Below are 17,781 nucleotides of genomic sequence, written 5' to 3' on the forward strand. Positions count from 1 at the left end.
ACAACGCTTCCATATTGGTTGTGTAGCTCAAGCAACTTGAAGGGCTGTCGACCTTGGATGTAATGGTAACAGTAGAGCACGTTGCTCCATGCGGCCGATCGGGGTCCTGGGAACTTGTACAGCGGATGTTGTGTGTGTCTATAGTAGCAATATGCGGAGCAAGCTGTACTCTTACTTCAGAAATGCCTTGCGAGCGAAAAATCCTGGGTACTCACTCCAATCAGTAAACCAGTCTTGGGTATCAAGATCGACAACTGGGGTAGTACAAGCAGCTCTGGGGCCTTGGGTGCACCCATGACTGCGGGGTTGCGAAGAAGTGCTAGGTAGGTGCCCCGAAATTGGGGAGATCTTTGGGTTACTAGGCCCCAGCAGGATGATCAATACAATCAATGGCCTCGAGCAGTCTTATGTCGGAACATGCCCTTCTCGAGCGTGTCGGCCGTAGACACGTCGGGGAGATACCGGATACGGAAAGGTGGCTCGCAGATGCCGAAGTAAAATATTTGTAATAATTAGTTTCCGACCCCTGGCCGGGATATACTCTTTTCAGACTTACTGTATACGGGGGATATCCGGAAACTCCGGTTGTCCGTCAGTTCCACTCATTCTCTGCGTTGCTGGTATCTGATGCCATGACCGGTGATCTTTCTATGCTCGTAATGACTGACTGAATTGACTGCAAATATATACTGACGATCTAAGCTCTATAACGGACAGGTACTCAGTATATATCGGCCCTGAAGGCTTTGTAGGCTCTGTAGGCATCCGCTGTGGTCTGCAATCCTCCCAGGCTCCTGTAGCGTCCTCATGTGCCTCATATATCGCAACAATCTGAGTACACTTCCGAGACCAATCGTTGCATCTTGATGAAGAGCCCTTTCAGTCTGCTTTCAAGTTTCTTAAGGCTCTGAGCTTGTGCAAGATGATTCATTGATATCGCAAGCTCACGAGTGCGAGAGACAAAGGTCACCGAATACTTCAACTGCAACTTAATAACGGCAGCTGATACGACTTTGAATTCCTGCATAGTCTGAACTTGAAACTCGCCCAACCGTATTGCGCTGTTGCGGTCAAGACGCTTGCCAGAAGAATCGGACTCGGCGAAATCCACAGAGTCATTTTGCTCCTTCACGCGGCAGACGAATGCGGTGATGATTGCTCCCGAGAGGCTAGTGATCTTCTCGCCAATGATCCCAAGAAGTCCGAAGAACTTTATTCTGCAGTTGCAGATGCGACATGTCAAGATGTCGTTGCTTGCTGCCGTTGTCCGACGCAGATATGACAAAATAGCATACATGTTGCTGGGACTGGCGGATAAAATGTTTGACTCGATCTCAGAAAGGACGCCGAGGATGGATCCTCGACATTGGCAACTTGATGGGTCCGACCCCGATCTAGCTCGGCCAAAATTTGCTGCGATAAAATCGTCGCTAGCCGGGGCATCGGAATTTTGGCGTGACGACGAGGACGGTGAGGTGCGTGCATGATCAAAAGCCATGAACAATGACTGGGCATCGGCGGATGCAGGTTGAGATGCTGCGATGTCGCCTATGTCGTCCAGCACAGAATTTGCTGTTTCGGTCATCGAGTCAAAGGCCTCGGCACCGAGGGGAGCTGGATCTGCGGCACCCATGAAAACGTTCTTCTGTATATCGTCTGGCTGGAGATAGGCGATGTTGCTGAATATATCGTTAAGTTCGTTTTCGGAATAGTCAAGCTCACCGGCGAAGCTTCGTCCCTGACGCAAGTGGTCAAGGTTCGAGTGTTTGCCCTGGTTCACGCGATTAATATCTCGTGAGAATTGGGAGGCAGTGGTCACTACAACATACACTGCCAGTCGCATCGGTCTCAGCCATTCCCCACCCGCCGATCTCCTGATCGACGCCATTATTGTCCAGAGGGCTCGGAGTGTTGCTGGTGCCAGCTGCCTCGCTGGTGTTAGAGAGGTTGGCTTGGAAGTGTGAGCTTGACTTCGGCCGCGAGCTGTTGTTCTGGGCTGCTATTTGGTAAGAGCATTTCAGCGCCTGGCTTCTGCAGCGATGGCAGCCAGACCTGTGTCCACTGCAACGTAGCTAGTTACAGAGGAGTTATATTAGTAAGCCCACCGATGCTACGTAGTACGAGAAGGCTTCACCTTTTTCACTCGGCAGCTTTCACAAGCTGAATGTGAGAAGACGTATCCCCCTAATCGGCCTGCAGCCTCTCCTTTGGCATGTTCGATAAATTCCGCGGAGTTCTTCTCGGATCCGATCCTAAGAGTTCCAAACATTCTAGCCTAGCAAGTGATCTCAGGTCTCAGAGCGCTGTGAATAAGCAGAGACCTGAGCGCTTGCCTATATGTTGGGATGGGTATCACCTGACCCTGTGTAACAGGACTGTCGTCTCCTCTCCCTCTTCTTCTTTCTCCTTCTTCTTCAGAAGCAGTTAGCAGTTAGCAGTTAGCACGACGAATACAGTTGGATTGCTCTCTCTCTCTCTCTCTCTCTCTTCTCCTGGCTTCCCATCACTTTAGCTTTCGGTATGTACTTAATATTCCTTGCCAAAGTTTGGTTAAATGCAATATAGGCATCCTTTATACTACATAACTATATCTTCTTATATCTTCCCTAACTAGCACCCCACCCGGAAAGTGTGTTGGGCGCATATCGTACCTCTCTCCCTCCACACTTTATATGGCATATGGATAGCCATATAAAGCTAGGCAACTTCGGCATTAAGATTTACGGAGCAACCTTGTAACTGATAGATACTCTCGCTTTGTCCGAAGTTGACAAATTATGGTGAGATGCGCCCCATGCCTCTCGCGCCTCGCGCCCTGGTGCACGAAGCACCACCGGCCGCCTCCTCGCACCGGGGCATAACTCTCTCATTGGTTTATATTTCCTGGCAGTATACGAGATCCACTCTCACCATACAGAAACTAATTAGTTAACTATGGTTAACTATGGGACAAAACGAGAGTACCTATCAATTGCCCCATAAGTCTTAATGCCGAAGTTGACTAGGTTTATGGCTATCCATATGCCATATAAAGTGTGGAGGGGGAGAGAGGTACGATATGCCGACCAGCGGTGCCAAGCGCCCAACACACCTTCCGGGTGATGCTCAGATCCATCGTGGTCTTGATCTGCGGGTTTGCTGCAACCACGTCGAAGAAATTCTGGTTGATCAAGTACACCGCCTCGGCGCTAGAGCAGTGGACAAAAAATGCTGTCTCCGATTTCCCACTCCAAAATTGTCTTTCCAACACGGAAATCTTGGAATGTAGAGAGTATGTCGGTGAAGTTCTTGAGAGTAGCAGGTGCCGGGTCATCGCCTCTGTGCATATAGATACCATGCCCCGATACCTTCCCAGTGGTCACGTTGTACAGGATCGAGGGATCAGAGTGAGCTGCAGGGTCGCTGAAACCTACACCCCCCCCAACACATGTATGGAAGGTTGTCAGATCGAAGCGTGTGACAATACCAAAGTTGAAAGCACCGCCCTTCAAGGCCCAGTACAGGTCGGAGTTATGCTGTGCATTTGCCTCGCATACAGTACCGTTGGCGAGCACAACTCCGTAATTGGCGGCACTGTTCGCTCCCTACCCGTGGTCTTGGTCAATTAGTTCAATTCTTGACGGAAGTCACCGGCCGTTAACATACCGCTGTTGGAATAAGAGATACCACCACCAAGCAGAAGGCCAGACACTCCGACCTGTCAAAAAGCGTCCACCGGCAACGGCAAGACTGTCTTTAGCAAGTACTTCGTAAACGTCCAGTCAGCGGTTTCCTGCGCCAATCTGGACAACAGACTTGGAGTCGTCTGCGTACTACACGCTATTCAGGCTAGTGGTAACCATGAGCACGCCAGGGATGGGCATATTATGCCCTTGGGTGCGAACAGCAAAGGTCTGGTCAGTTTTACGATGGATAGCCAGGCCACCAGCTACTTCCTCGGCCGAAGCTGGAGCAAAAACACACGTGGGTGTGGTTTGACAAGTCTGAGACCAGGGCTCTACACCATCAAGTGTTAGCCTCCTATCCGGGTGGGGCTCTTGAAATACATAGGAGAGAGGAGACCATTACCAATCACATCTTCGGCAAATACTGAAGACCCAGAATGGATGGTACTGTTAGGGTAGCCTCGTAAGAGCTCATTGCATGCATCAGCGCGATGGTGCAAGACGCTAGCCGCAAGACCCTGGCTAAGATGAAAGAGACAGCAACAGTGCCAAAAAAGCCCAAAGAGAAAGCATAATGACTGTTTAGAAAAATACTGGAATTGAAATTGAAGTCATTAATAGCAGTAGAGATCTCTAGCATCTGATCACCAGGTGGGGTACGCTGAATAACTAGCTGGGTTTGTTCCAAATTGGGCTGACATTTCCGGTACTCTATTCCCGTGAGGACACTCTACCCGAATTCGCCGACCTAGGGAATTCCCCGGTTAAATCTGCAAACGCATGCGGTCCTCGGGCCGACACATCGAAACAGCAGGTTATTGACCGGGCACTTACTCGGACAGAACACCAGATGTGGCAGTTCGAACAAGTTTCATTCAGATCGTCGGCGGCCTACGTACACAATCAATTCAAGCTCCTTATAAGACTGGACGAGTTCCCAAACTCTGGTATTTTCAGACAGTATGCTGCCTAGAGGAATCGGATAACGCCTCGCACTTACTGAATACTGTTATACGCGAGTATAACCCTTTGAGCCCGATGAGCGTCGACATGGCTACCTTAACAGGAACTATTTCTTCTCTGGCCCAACCGTTCGTGTATCTTGAAAACACCAGCAATAGCCCTCCAGTCAAAGAGACAATCAGGCCCAGGAATGATACCACGATCACTCCGCCTCCTACTCAGTGGTCATACCTTTGCCATCCGCGACTGAAGGAGGTACAGGACGAAGTCGATGGATATTTCTTGGAGAACTGGAAATTTCCAAGCTTCAAAGCTGTTCGCACCTTCTTGGATGCCAAGTTCTCAGAGCTTACTTGTCTTTACTTCCCTCTCGCACTGGACGATCGCATCCACTTCGCCTGCCGACTGCTGACCGTTCTCTTCCTCATCGATGGTGAGTGCAAAAGGACTTGGGTTATAACGTACCCTTCATTGACGAGGTTAGATCTTCTTGAGCATATGTCTTTCGCGGATGGAGAAGCCTACAACAACAGATTGATCCCAATATCGCGTGGAGAAGTGCTCCCGGACCGAACCAAAACAGAAGAGTTTATTCTCTATGACCTCTGGGAAAGCATGCGCGCCCATGATACGGAGCTGGCCGACGAAGTTCTCGAGCCGACTTTCGTGTTCATGCGCTCGCAGACTGACCGAACGCGTTCGACAATCCAAGAATTGGGGCATTATCTCGAGTACCGTGAAAAGGATGTAGGCAAGGCGTATGTTTTCCCTCGGGATTCGAGCTCGTGATGCTGACTGTTCTGCTAGGTTGCTTTCGGCTCTGATGAGATTCTCGATGGGACTTAGACTCAGTGCAGATGAACTTCAGGGTATGAAATCCCTTGAATCCAACTGTGCAAAGCAGATTTCTGTAGTCAACGACATATACAGTTATGACAAGGAAGAGGTGGCGTCTCGGACTGGACACAAGGAGGGAGCCTCCCTTTGTTCAGCTGTAAAGATTCTGGCGGAGGAGGCCAAGCTTGGTATACCCGCAACGAAGCGCGTGCTTTGGTCTATGACTCGGGAGTGGGAGATTGTGCATGACGAGATCGTGGCTGAGAAAATTGCATTCCCAGACGGCTGCTCTGAAGCTGCTAAGGCGTATATGAAGGGCCTAGAGTACCAAATGAGCGGCAATGAGCAGTGGAGTAAGACCACGCGTCGGTACAACTAAATGTATGGACTCAGCAAGAATAGATCAACATGTTGGGTGTCTGGGTGCCTGAGGCCCAGGACCCACATGAGACATATGTAGATAGTTTTCCTCTCTCTCCTCTTCTCTCTCTCTCAGTCCATTTACAACATTACGAATCTGAATGCTAGGTTTTCTCCATAAGCTTTCTCAATAGATTCTCCATTAAAACATGAAGAGCGTTACGGAGATTAAGCTCAGGCAAGATGCCCAAAGAATTGTGTGAGCGGCTTACTGAACGTGCTAGGCACTAGCACAACCTGCTCACCACAACCACCAAAGGAACATCTCGACATGTGGAGCGAGTGCTGTAAAAATATAGGGCGGTCGTTTACGGTTCGTTATATAGATTGTCGCCGGCCGCGCTAGTTAAATACAGTTTGCGGATTTGGACGCGTACCCCTTGCGGCCACGGTAGATACATAGGTAACCTACCTAAGTACACAATAATGAACAGGAGTAGCTCACTAGACCTCAAGATAGCCCACAAATTGCGCAAGCCCCTAGCCCACAACCCAACCCACAGCCCATTGATGGGGGGCCGGCCCATTTCTATGCACAAATATAGTCTTGGCACGCATAAAGTAGCTGATTAATGGCTGTATTTTGCGCATATGTATATTCAGTATCATCATATTATTATAGTAAGAAGTAGGAATTCAGTAGATATTATATTGATTTTAGCATTATGGTACTAGATTTCGTACAAAATCACCCCAAAAAGATCCAATTTGACCCATGGACCACGAATTCGCACCTAGGAGGATTACTGAGTATCCGCATAAAGAGAGATATATATTATCCAGGGATAGCTTCATATATAGCTTAGATGGTAATTTGATCGGGAATTTTAATTGAATGATATTTAATTTAATCCAACTTTTGTTCAATAACGATGATGGTCAGATAATGGATTTAAGCCCACTATAGCAGTCGGCTGATGGAGTTAACCCTAATTGGGCGGTTAACTAACTGAATTTGTATCTGAACATACCCTTGTAGACACCCTTGGCACCTGGTGTTAAGCAAAATCCGAAATTAAGTCCGAAGTTCAAACAGTCCTTTAGCTCTTGACCCATATCTAAGTCATACCAGTGCAAGTCACTCTATTATCACTCCTCCCGCCCCTTATATAAAGCTCCGCCAAACATACACCTAGCACCCACTCTCAAAGTTAATCTACCAGCTATCCTCCATCACCACAACCACCATAATGGTCAATCCGCTCATTAGTAATCACCATGGCAAGAACGGCAAGTACACTCAGGCCTTCTTGGAGCAGAATGGGCCTGGAGACGCCCGACCTACAGCTCTTGACATTCTGGAGGACAACGACCGGATCGGTACCATGAAGGATAAGGTGAGCATCACTGCTGTTGAAAACCAGAACTGGAATTGACCATAACCAGGTCTTTCTTCTCACCGGGTCCTCTGGAGGAATTGGCATTGAAACTGGTCGTGCGCTCGCCGCAACTTATGGTAAAGTGTATCTTGGTGTTCGTGACTTAGAGAAGGGAAAGCAAGCTCTGAAAGAGATCCTCGAACCCGGTCGTGTAGAGCTGCTTGAGTTGGACATTGGCTCGATGGAAAGCGTCCGCACCGCAGCCAAGACCTTTCTGTCCAAGTCGACCCAGCTCAATGTCTTGGTCAACAATGCGGGTATCATGGCATCCCCAGAGGCGAAGACAGCGGATGGCTTCGAGTCGCAGCTTGCAATCAACTATCTCGGCCACTTCCTTCTCTACAAGCTACTCGAGCCGACGCTCTTGTCTAGTTCCACGCCCGAGTTCCAATCCCGCGTCGTCAACGTCTCTTCCGCTGGCCATCACATGAGCTCCGTTGTCCTCGACAACATTAACCTTGATGGTGAGTACGAGGCGTGGAAGTCATACGGCAGTGCCAAGACAGCTTGTATTTGGATGACGAACGAGATCGAGCGCCGATACGGGTCAAGTGGTCTACACGGCCTCTCGTTGATGCCTGGCGGTATTGCCACAGGCCTGCAGCGCCACGTCGACCCGGAAACATTGAAGCAGTGGAGTTCGAGCGAGCCTGCGAGAAAGTATGGCAAAACCCCGGCTCAGGGCGCCGCCACGACCATAACGGCTGCATTTGGTAAGGAATGGGAAGGCAAGGGTGGTGTCTATCTAGAGGACTGCCAGGAAGCTGGCCCGGTCCCGGAGGGTGGTACACTGGCGGTCGGTGTTGCACCACATGCCTTCGATCCGGAGGGCGAGAAGAAGTTGTGGGCTTTGTCTCTCAAGATGTTGAACTTGTCAGAGTAGGGCGCAGGAGGCACATCTATTGAGGACGTTTTGACACCCTCAAATATTGGCTACGGAGACTGCACCCTAGGCCTACTCGCCCCATATGAGAAGTCTGGTTTGGTTAGGGCTTGGATCAGGCAGAGCCATTCCCTCTGTGGGGTTGACAAAGCTTCGGCGAAGGTCGTCAACAATCATTGTGTTCATGATTGTTTTCCCTGCCCCTGAATACCTGGGAAAAATCACGCCTGCTCTGAAAGTACTTCGAATAGGGGGGTCGTCAGGTTGTCAGGTCGTAATAAATATGCACAGGGACTTCATTGAAGAGCCGGGTTTCTTCCGAGAAATGCGGATGCCTAGGTATTCAGCACCTTTCTCTCATACTGCCTGTGCGTATACTCTTTCAAGACTATTCAAGACTATCTCCCTCAAGCCTCCTAATGAGTATTGATGTAAAACCACCGAGTAGTGATCCGAAATTGTGATCAAGATAAAAGGCCTCATTGGTTCTAGGGCTCTTATAGAGATCTAAGGTTATAGTTAATAATAGAGGAATACCGGGGTAAACATTTATATGTACAATATAGGGAGGGTAGGTATTAATAGCGGATCTGCCCGCAAGAAGGTGGGGGGTGCGGAAACGCATGCGGAAATGGGTGGAATTGAGATTCTTGTTAATCAATATCTCGCGCAATACATAAGCTTTACGGCTATGAATTAGTGTTACTGGCTCAGATATTTCTAGTCTGCAGGTCGACGTGATAATTTTCTTCAACATGCTCCGGCCCTATTTCGCATAAATCTCCTAACCCTAATTCTCCTGTCTTTCGGCCTTCGTTGATGTCATTGAGTCATTTCGATAAAAAAGAGCACACGGCCACCTAACATCTCAAGCCTTAGCAAATGACTGTAGAGGGCACCCAAAGAGTGGGAAACCATTCCAGCTCTCAAATTGAAAGTCCTGCAGAACTATTGCCGATCACCTCGGCACACTCCAATTCCCCCACGGTCCAGGGATTTGGTGAAGACGAGAAAGGCCATGATGTCAATGTTGAAATCTCGACAGAAGAGTCAACAGGGAAACGAAAGTATTGGAGACGCTTTATCGATGTTGTTTCATGGACACCGCCGCGATGTCGGTGGAATACAGAAAACCCGACTAAATTCGGCTTGCCTTTGAATATCCTGTTCGCATTCTCGGGAACTTTCACGGTATGGCATAGAAAAGTATCAAGACATGCCATAATCACTGCTAATTTAGTTGTACAGGTTGCCAATCTATACTATTCACATCCCATTCTTGATGTTCTTGCCCAATTCTTCGACGTCTCGCATGAGCGAGCCTCATTGATCCCGACCTGCAGCCAGGCTGGATATGCGACGGGATTAATCCTTCTTTGTCCCCTTGGGGACTTAGTTCGAAGAAGACACTTTGTTTTGCTATTAACGCTTGTTACTGCGGCATTGTGGATTGGTGTCTGTATCACCAAGTCATTCGTGGTGTTCCTTGTCCTAAGTTATCTGTCTTCGGTCACGACTGTCACTCCAGTAAGTGGTTCCAAGCAAGCAATATCCAATACTCTGGCCAGAACACAAAACTTACTGTCTATATAGCAAGTCATGCTCCCTCTCGTCGGAGATCTCGTCCCCCCGGCTCGTCGTGCAACGGCCCTATCAATCGTGTCTTCAGGACTGGTCCTTGGCCTACTCTTCGCCCGCTTGCTCTCAGGTATAGTCGCCGAATACTCACACTGGCGAAATATCTATTGGCTATCACTGGCCCTCCAATTCCTCATTTTCGCCCTTCTATGGCTGTTCATGCCGGACTACCCGTCAACAAACACCAACATTTCCTACTTCAAGATCCTATATTCCATCATCGGATACTACTGGAAATCCCCAGTGCTTGTTCAGGCAACTCTCATGGGATTCTTCCTCTCGGCCACATTCACCAGTTTCTGGACAACGCTCACATTCCTCCTATCCGGCGATCCATACAACTACCCAACTCTGACAATCGGACTATTCTCTCTGGCAGGTCTTACGCCCATGTTCCTGGGACCACTCTTCTCACGGTACATGATCGACAAATTCGTGCCGCAGTTCTCCATCCTCGTTAGTTTTAGCATCATGATCACAGGTATCAGCATCGGCACCTATACAGGCACTTTTACTGTCGCGGGTCCAATTCTCCAGGCTGCGCTGCAGGATTTCGGTCTGCAGATGAGTCAAATTGCCAATCGCGTTCTAATATACAGTGTTGCGCCCAAGGCGCGGAATCGGATTAACACCGGATACATGATTGGCGTGTTCTGTGGTCAGCTTATGGGTACCTCTGTTGGGAATCGTCTGTACAGTCAAGGGGGCTGGATTCTGTCGGGCAGTGTCAATTTGGCATTTATTGCGGCGGCGCTAATTATTTGTCTTCTTCGTGGCCCGGCTGAGAAGGGGTGGGTTGGGTGGCATGGTGGCATTCGTATCCGACGAACAGAGTGATTTCCTGCTGTTTTTATTTTATTCCGTGGAATTGGAGTTTTCTTCCTGTTAATATGCTTCGCACGCACTATGGACTACATGTATATAGAATCTTAAAAAGTATCAATCCTCTTCTACGGCAGATTATACCAACTTCATTTGAGATTTAATAATCACAGCACACATTAACGAGCTTATAGTTAGTTATAGGAGAACAACAGTAGTTATGCAATTAGATACTGTATTGCTTCGAACCAATCTACCGCCAGTCTAAATCTGTTTCTCGTACACTTAATAAACTATCGAAAACGAATTTGACAAGTTATCTATGTTTTATGTACGATGACGTTAACAAGCCCAGTTCTCAATTCGGGGCTTGCAGACTAATTTAACAATGTTACATTGGACGAGCGCCTATCAGCTAACAATTACAGCTCGATATCTGCCTATCTTTCCCTCAAAATTGTAATTGTACGTAAATATAGCTAGCTAGTAACCTGTTGCTACTATCTGGGCTCCTTCCAACTAACAAAAAAAAAAGCAAAAAGAGAAAGATGGGTAGATCGAGGAATAACCCCACTGTAAACTTATTATCGGGAAAAAAAGAATGCATCAGGAGGGAATCGAACCCCCCTCGCCAGTTAACTTGAAAAGGACGAATCCTGATCATGGAAGACTAGCATCATAACCACTAGACCACTGATGCAGTGGAGATATTATCCGGTCAACCGTTACGATACATCAATAGTAAAAAGGTCGATCATCGTGCGCATCACCCCCGAGCGATTGGTCCACAATACAATTCACAGAATAACTAATTATTCTAACTTGAAGGCTATCTAAAGGAGCCTATCAAAATACCTAAATACATGTACGTATATCTTTCGTTGTTGTGTGGTACTACAATACATATCTCAAAGCAAGACTATGAGCTCAACCTAACTAGGTAGCTCGGTTGCCTCGTTTATAATTCCGTCCGCACTCATTTTACAAGTGCTTCGAGTTGTATCTATATAACCGTGCAGCAGTGTTTGGAGTATTGTTCCGATACAGGGGTGGAAAGGTATATGTAAGTTTAATATATCCATGGATGTAAATGATCTACATCTAGATAATACATAGATGACAACCTTGGAAGAACCGGAAAAAGAAACTAGCCATTATGAGTTACTAGCGTGGGGCTACTCATTATTTATTTACAAATACCTCAACGGCTTTGTTTAATTTTAAAAAAAAAAAAACCAATTTCCTAAATCTCTAGTGCTGAGAACCTTGGAAGCCATTTGAAGCTACCTGCATAGGGGCTGATGTCACTTTTGATACTCGGCCAAGCTGAATTGTAGCAGATGATGGTAATATATTAATTTGGCAAATTTACCCTGAGGCAGTTGATTAGAATATCTATCCTCCCAACCTTAGTATTCGTACAGGTGAAGCTGTCTATGTACACGCATGGCCCATTTTGATAATAAAAGAAGAAGGAATGAAGGAACGGCGAAGTATGTAATCAAGTGCAACGGTCGCAAAATAAAGACTAAGCCAAAAATGATTAAATGCATATCAATAAGACATAAGACACCTTGCTATGCTGATGAAGGGGGGAGGCGGGAAACAGAAAAGCAAAGACACTAGTCAAGGACAACGGATGTATTACCCGAAAGTGTCCGCGATAGGAGCCGCCCGTCATTCTGGATATTGGATATCCAAAGTAACGGGAAGTAGCATGACGAGATAGGGCTGCAGGTGCCCCGAAGTAGAAAGACCCCAGTCCAAGCCATAAACTCTGATGGAGCCGCTCGAGCCGCTTGTATATTTTATCAGATGACCACGGCATCTTCGTCCCCATAGTAGTCCGCATCGTCAAAGAAAACGGCAGACTGGCGTCTTATTTCCTCGACCACGCTTCCCCGTCGGGAACTTGGGGTATGAGGACGTGATGAGTTGGTTGACCGGGACATGCTATCTGACAAGTCACCGAAACGGGACTCGCTTTTGTAGCTAGACCCATCGCGTTCGGGGTTATTTTCATCTAGACGCTCAACCATAGAGTCTGATTGTTCATTTTCTCGACTGCGGAGTCGACGAGAGAGGATCGGGGAGAGCGCGCGTCCACCCGTTCTGGATTCTTGCAGTCCTTTCATGATCGCATTCTCGACCTTAAGCCGGTTTCGGATAAATTGAATCTTGGAGAAAGCGCTTTGCTGGCCGACATGTATCATGCGGGCGAGCCGTTCAGGAGTAGGATCGGAAAGAATATGGATGAAATCGGAGGGAATGGTTTTGGGCCAAATAGTCACAGTGCCACTGAACTTTTGCAACCAGATCTCGCTCCAGTCTTGGCCCATAGGTCGTGGTAGGAGCTCTAAATGCCGAAGAACTCGAAGCCACTTGTTGAGGTCTAATTTGATGTACTGTTCGATTGCAGTGCCGAGGAAGCCGCCGCGCCAACCACGGCCCTTACGGTGTGTGACTGGTCGCCCCACTGTCCCTCTAGAACTAAAGAAGAAGAGATTGATGTGGGGGTTAACCTGGAGTAGTGTTAGTGGCAAAGGGGTAAAATGGTCGAAATTAATCTTACCTGGGATACGATCGTAAAGTTCACGTTAAAATGTAGGTTCAACGCTTTGATAGGTATATCGGTCCGCAGGCTACCATCCTTCCATTTGTGTCCAAACGAATAAGGCGCAAGAGTTCCATCACGCTTTTTAGTCATTAATACAACAGGGTTTAAAATGCCTGGAACAGCCGCCGAAGCAAGCACAGCACTCCATATGACGCAATCGGGGGATGTTAGATAATTGGCCAGGATAGTCGGTGAGTGAGGATCCGAGGGCACGCAGGTGACATTCAGAATGCGCCCGGTCCGCTCGTAAGCTTCGCGAAATGTCGTTGAGCCCCTGCAGAACCAGGCGCACTGCCGAGCCCAGTCTAAAGTATCAAACCGAGCACCAGTTCGCCACCAGCGATGGATCCAAGTTGCCAGCCCTTCGTGACATGCGCGAATCCGATGTGCTAGAGCCGGAACGAGCAGCTGCTTCAGCTCATCATCTGTTCGAGTCGCGACTAGTCCTGCCACTAGTGCTCCACCTGACGTGCCTGTTATAATTTCTGGGAGGACATCATTATCAAGCAGCGCTCTTACAACCCCGAAGTGGTAGTAAGCGAATGTAGCGCCACCCGAAAGACAAAGAGCGGTGCGTCCGAAGTTTGTATCAAGATGTTTGAAAAGCTGATACTTGTCATCCCGGTCAATCTGCTTATTGTCCAAAACGATCTGTATGCATGCGTGCACCTCGTCGATGTATTCCTGAACCAGCTCCTTCGTTCCCGAATAGGTCTCGCTGTATATCCGAGGATTTTCCACACCGGCAAAGTTGTTCTTGACGCAAGCCTCCAAAAGTGCCCGGAGATCTTCAATGACAGGTACCTCGCTGGAGCCAACCCGACCATTTTCCATCTCCCATTCCGCATCCTTCCTCAGCTGCTTCAGCTGCGCAACCACCTTGTTGACAGTGAGGTGGTCGTAGTAAGCGTACTCGTCTGTCTTTTTCCAATTTTCGGTTCCGAGATGGACGTCCAGCGCCTGAGCCGCTTTCAGCCAGTCGGGGTAGTTGTTCTGTGCAGATAGCTCTCGGCGTAGCCTTTCTCTCTTTCCCCGCCATGTCACCCACTGCTCATACAGTAATATATAGAAGCGCACCAAAACATATCCAAAGCTCAGTACTGTGAGCCATGCGAACACAATGAAGAGGAAGGGCCATTTCAAAACAGTATATAGCACGCCTTCCCTCGTTTCATCCTTGCTTCGCTTTGGTGTTTTCCGACGGCCCCGACTCTTGCGGACTCTTTGATTGATCGGGCGCCAGTCGTTGATGGCTGTCAATGGGGAAGCTTCTGGGGCGTTCAGCGCCCTCTCGAATCGGTCAAGTTCATCCGGCTGAATGAAGTCGCGGTCGTAGTCAGGGAGACAGGCCGGGTCGTAAGGGTCGTACAATGCGGGTTTATTCTCAGTGGTCATATTCAACACATTCTGAATACATCAACGAAGATGTTGAAAGTCACGGAGGTACCTGGAAATCAGGGAAAGCTACGTTGTACGGATCATGACGTTGGCGTCACGTGTAGCTTATCCCCACATTGCGGCTAGTCTTATTCCAAAAACAGCTAGTCTAGTTTTATTTTAGCTGAGTCATCCAGATCTTGCCCCGCCAGATAAGAAATAAAAAACATACCGAACCATGGATGCCTCGGTAGCTAAACAGCAATTGATTCCCATTCAGAACACTGTTGTTCTCAAAAACGAGGGAATTGTGTAGATCTACTGGAAGCAATATATTTGGGATTGAATTTGTCATGGTCACGCAATTTTCAACCTCACTTAACATTCTTTGTATCGAGAATGAATTAACTTTGAGAAACTATGGTAGGCATCATCCCACCTTGAGATCCTGCGGCATTTGAGTACGACAATGCCGCCGCCCGTGCGATGGCATTGAAAAATCCTTGGAATGTACCCCTCCATGCACGCCATCTGGGGGTAACCGGCATCCCTTCATGCAATCTGCTATTCAATGGCCCAATGCTCAATCAGCGGGGTCATGGCGCTCGCCTCTCTCGAGGCTAAATGCCAGATTTCTTTTATCCCGGCTCAAAAAATCATACCACAGCTCACCGCTACATGCTCAGTGGCGCGAATATTGAGGAATACCTCAGTGTCCTCCCGTGATTGGTAGGCGCCTCGGGAGAGTTTGTTTGTCGCAGCCGAATTGGAGGCCCAGGAAAGCATCCCATGGGCTGGCAGTGGGGGTCAACATTACTGTTGTTACATGGATCAAGAGCGAGGAAGTGCCTCGTGCTCACGGTATCGGACATAAGCTACGATGTACAACATAGTAGATCAGAATATCGGATACCTTTTTTATATTATACGACGGGGAAACGTTATTTTGGTCACCTGATGTTAACAGCGGGCCCTTATTCACATATTGAGGATGATTTGCAGCGACTAAATATCCTTAGCGTCATCACGGGCTGCAGGATTCGTCCATAATTAGACTCGTTTAGGAGAGGATATTCCCGGACGCTTTTTACTTTTGGTCGTGTTCGTCGCCAATGCTGATCGTTGATCAGCCTGCTAAAGCCTTAAATGCAGACGCGAAAAAAGCAAACATGTTATAAGCCATGGCTTTCCATCGCTACTTTGCGATTCTACACTCGCTTATACTAACCGTGTTTTTAAGCATCGTTTTCGATGCAACCTTCGGCTTGTCTTGCAGTGATACACAGGAGTAAGAATATTTAATGTCCCGTGTTGCGCGGTAGCCGCTCAGTTTATTGTAGTGCTTTAGCCTTTTACGACATCCCTGAACGTGCCGGGAGCGCCGAATTTAAGTGCGACCCATGTCAAGGTTACCATGTTCTCCAAAGCCCCGCTCTTTGAGGTCAAAAACGCTTTGGCATTTTCGCTATCTTTAATCCAAACTCGAATCATCGTTCCCTATTTGGCCCTATGCAGATCATAGATCTTCCCTCGAGAAGTATTGTGGCGTTGTTAGAGCCGGTGAGAAAGCTTTCCCCCGCTTACGAAGTTAACCCCCAGTACTCCCCGAACGTGAGCGGCAAAAGCAAAATAAAAAAAGCTCAGCGAGCAACATTCAGTCTTGGCAAGGGAATGCGTCTGGAAATGACCCGTGTTGCATCTCAGCCAATGAGCAGACTCAACGCCCATGTATGTCCCATATCGCACCGCGTACTTGGCGGGGATCGTCCAAGGGTGGGGAAAATGTCCTTGGATCTCCGAGGCCGGTCAACGCCCGAAAGCGTTTCCTACTCGGGACAAACTTGGCCTTTGTTTTATGTTGTCTTCGGTACTCCGTACAGAGTACTGGATAACTATGTAACTAACTACATACAACATTGTAGTACAGATGGACAATGTAGATCTAGTTGACATGATATCATATAACCCCTCCCCTTAGTTATGTTAAAAGGTGTAATTTCCATGTGTTGAACATACCTGGGGGTTTTGAGGGGGTATTCAGCCCTGACAGCCCAAAAAGATTGGCGTCTCATTTTGTTATACGAAGTACGGAGTTCTAGAAATAACAGGGGCTGTCCATAAAGTACATACGGAGCACATATGCGAATTCATAGCACACACTCCAATAACGGCAGGGATGCTGTAGACTCCTCGCGTGAAAAGTGCAGTGTCGTATGTAGCAAGGCTGGGATCTGAAGTCGAACCGAGCGTTTGCGGCGCATTTACATAAATGTCCTGGAATGTTAACTAGCTCTCAATATTTTGATCTAACTACAAATTATACCCCGCGCTGTAGGATCTGTCGCAGGGATACAAAAAAAAATGAATAAATGGGAAATTATACCTTTGTATAAAGTTTAGAAGTGAGTTTGTCCTTGATGCTCAAATATGAAACATTCGCAATATAATAAATTCATATCGTAATTACAACAATACTAGTTATTCTAGGGGATGTCAACGGTTAAACACAGCCCCCCCTTCTCGAAATAAAATCGAAAGAGAGATGAAGGGGTAACATTGGAACCATGGGACAGCCGCCCTTATCCGTTCCAACGTTTTCCGTAGAAGCGGTGTGGCTGATATCAGGACGAAGTCAAGTTAGAACCATGGAATGAAACCATATATCTATGTTCTACTTGAACTTTGTGATACTAATGTCTCGTTAAGTTAATTAATGCCATCAGAAGACTTTCTGGAGTTCATATATACAATATATATGTTGTATATATAAATTTAGAGTAAAAGAAACCACATTTCCAATTCCTGTCTCCACTCCCTAAAGGAATGTCAGATGTCAGTGCGAGCTGACGGACTCCGACGATCTTAGGTAGCGTAATGGCGAATTCTACCTGGTTGAATGTCGCTGATTCGTTCTTTTACAGGGCTTCATCAAGACATAACGCCAACCAGGTCCTCTGTTTATGCTCATTCTCGCTGAATTTCTGAATGACTGCATCCACTATTGCCCGTTTGAGAAGGGAGGCCTACTGCAGATATCCTCCCATGCATGTGCGCCCCCGCCAATCCTGTGCCTCGTGCGATCATTCGCTTCTGTCTGAACCCTGATTTGATCGCCTGCACCCCCTTCAGCGCCTACAGATGACCAACGACATATTCGGTAAGGGCACGGCGTATGAGTCG

The 17,781-nt window shown here is 47.7% G+C and overlaps 6 protein-coding genes across 6 annotated transcripts; 3 read left to right on the top strand and 3 right to left on the bottom strand.

Annotated features, from left to right (window-relative positions):
- Positions 1 to 814: 814 nt before the first annotated feature.
- On the bottom strand, positions 815 to 2,269 carry N7516_011048 (Zn(II)2Cys6 transcription factor domain-containing protein; the record flags this gene model as incomplete). Its single annotated transcript, XM_057223766.1, has 3 exons — positions 815 to 1,771; positions 1,830 to 2,072; positions 2,135 to 2,269. 3 exons carry the CDS (start codon positions 2,267 to 2,269, stop codon positions 815 to 817), a joined length of 1,335 nt encoding a protein of 444 aa, XP_057068906.1.
- A 919-nt stretch (positions 2,270 to 3,188) lies between these two features.
- On the bottom strand, positions 3,189 to 3,863 carry N7516_011049 (uncharacterized protein; the record flags this gene model as incomplete). The annotated part of the gene is made up of 3 exons (XM_057223767.1): positions 3,189 to 3,573; positions 3,646 to 3,729; positions 3,814 to 3,863. The coding sequence occupies 3 exons, from the start codon at positions 3,861 to 3,863 to the stop codon at positions 3,189 to 3,191; spliced, it is 519 nt and encodes a 172-aa protein (XP_057068907.1).
- An 852-nt stretch (positions 3,864 to 4,715) lies between these two features.
- Positions 4,716 to 6,887, top strand: N7516_011050 (terpene synthase family protein; the record flags this gene model as incomplete). Its single annotated transcript, XM_057223768.1, has 4 exons — positions 4,716 to 5,061; positions 5,113 to 5,386; positions 5,436 to 5,818; positions 6,865 to 6,887. The coding sequence occupies 4 exons, from the start codon at positions 4,716 to 4,718 to the stop codon at positions 6,885 to 6,887; spliced, it is 1,026 nt and encodes a 341-aa protein (XP_057068908.1).
- A 188-nt stretch (positions 6,888 to 7,075) lies between these two features.
- Positions 7,076 to 8,147, top strand: N7516_011051 (uncharacterized protein; the record flags this gene model as incomplete). The annotated part of the gene is made up of 2 exons (XM_057223769.1): positions 7,076 to 7,222; positions 7,272 to 8,147. The coding sequence occupies 2 exons, from the start codon at positions 7,076 to 7,078 to the stop codon at positions 8,145 to 8,147; spliced, it is 1,023 nt and encodes a 340-aa protein (XP_057068909.1).
- An 882-nt stretch (positions 8,148 to 9,029) lies between these two features.
- On the top strand, positions 9,030 to 10,622 carry N7516_011052 (MFS transporter; the record flags this gene model as incomplete). Its single annotated transcript, XM_057223770.1, has 3 exons — positions 9,030 to 9,338; positions 9,396 to 9,674; positions 9,741 to 10,622. The coding sequence occupies 3 exons, from the start codon at positions 9,030 to 9,032 to the stop codon at positions 10,620 to 10,622; spliced, it is 1,470 nt and encodes a 489-aa protein (XP_057068910.1).
- A 1,796-nt stretch (positions 10,623 to 12,418) lies between these two features.
- Positions 12,419 to 14,619, bottom strand: N7516_011053 (patatin-like phospholipase domain-containing protein; the record flags this gene model as incomplete). The annotated part of the gene is made up of 2 exons (XM_057223771.1): positions 12,419 to 13,129; positions 13,180 to 14,619. The coding sequence occupies 2 exons, from the start codon at positions 14,617 to 14,619 to the stop codon at positions 12,419 to 12,421; spliced, it is 2,151 nt and encodes a 716-aa protein (XP_057068911.1).
- Positions 14,620 to 17,781: the final 3,162 nt, after the last annotated feature.

The sequence above is a fragment of the Penicillium verrucosum genome, assembly GCF_028828655.1.
Source record: "Penicillium verrucosum strain IBT 35672 chromosome Unknown utg000005l_segment0_segment0, whole genome shotgun sequence".
NCBI lineage: Eukaryota > Fungi > Ascomycota > Eurotiomycetes > Eurotiales > Aspergillaceae > Penicillium > Penicillium verrucosum.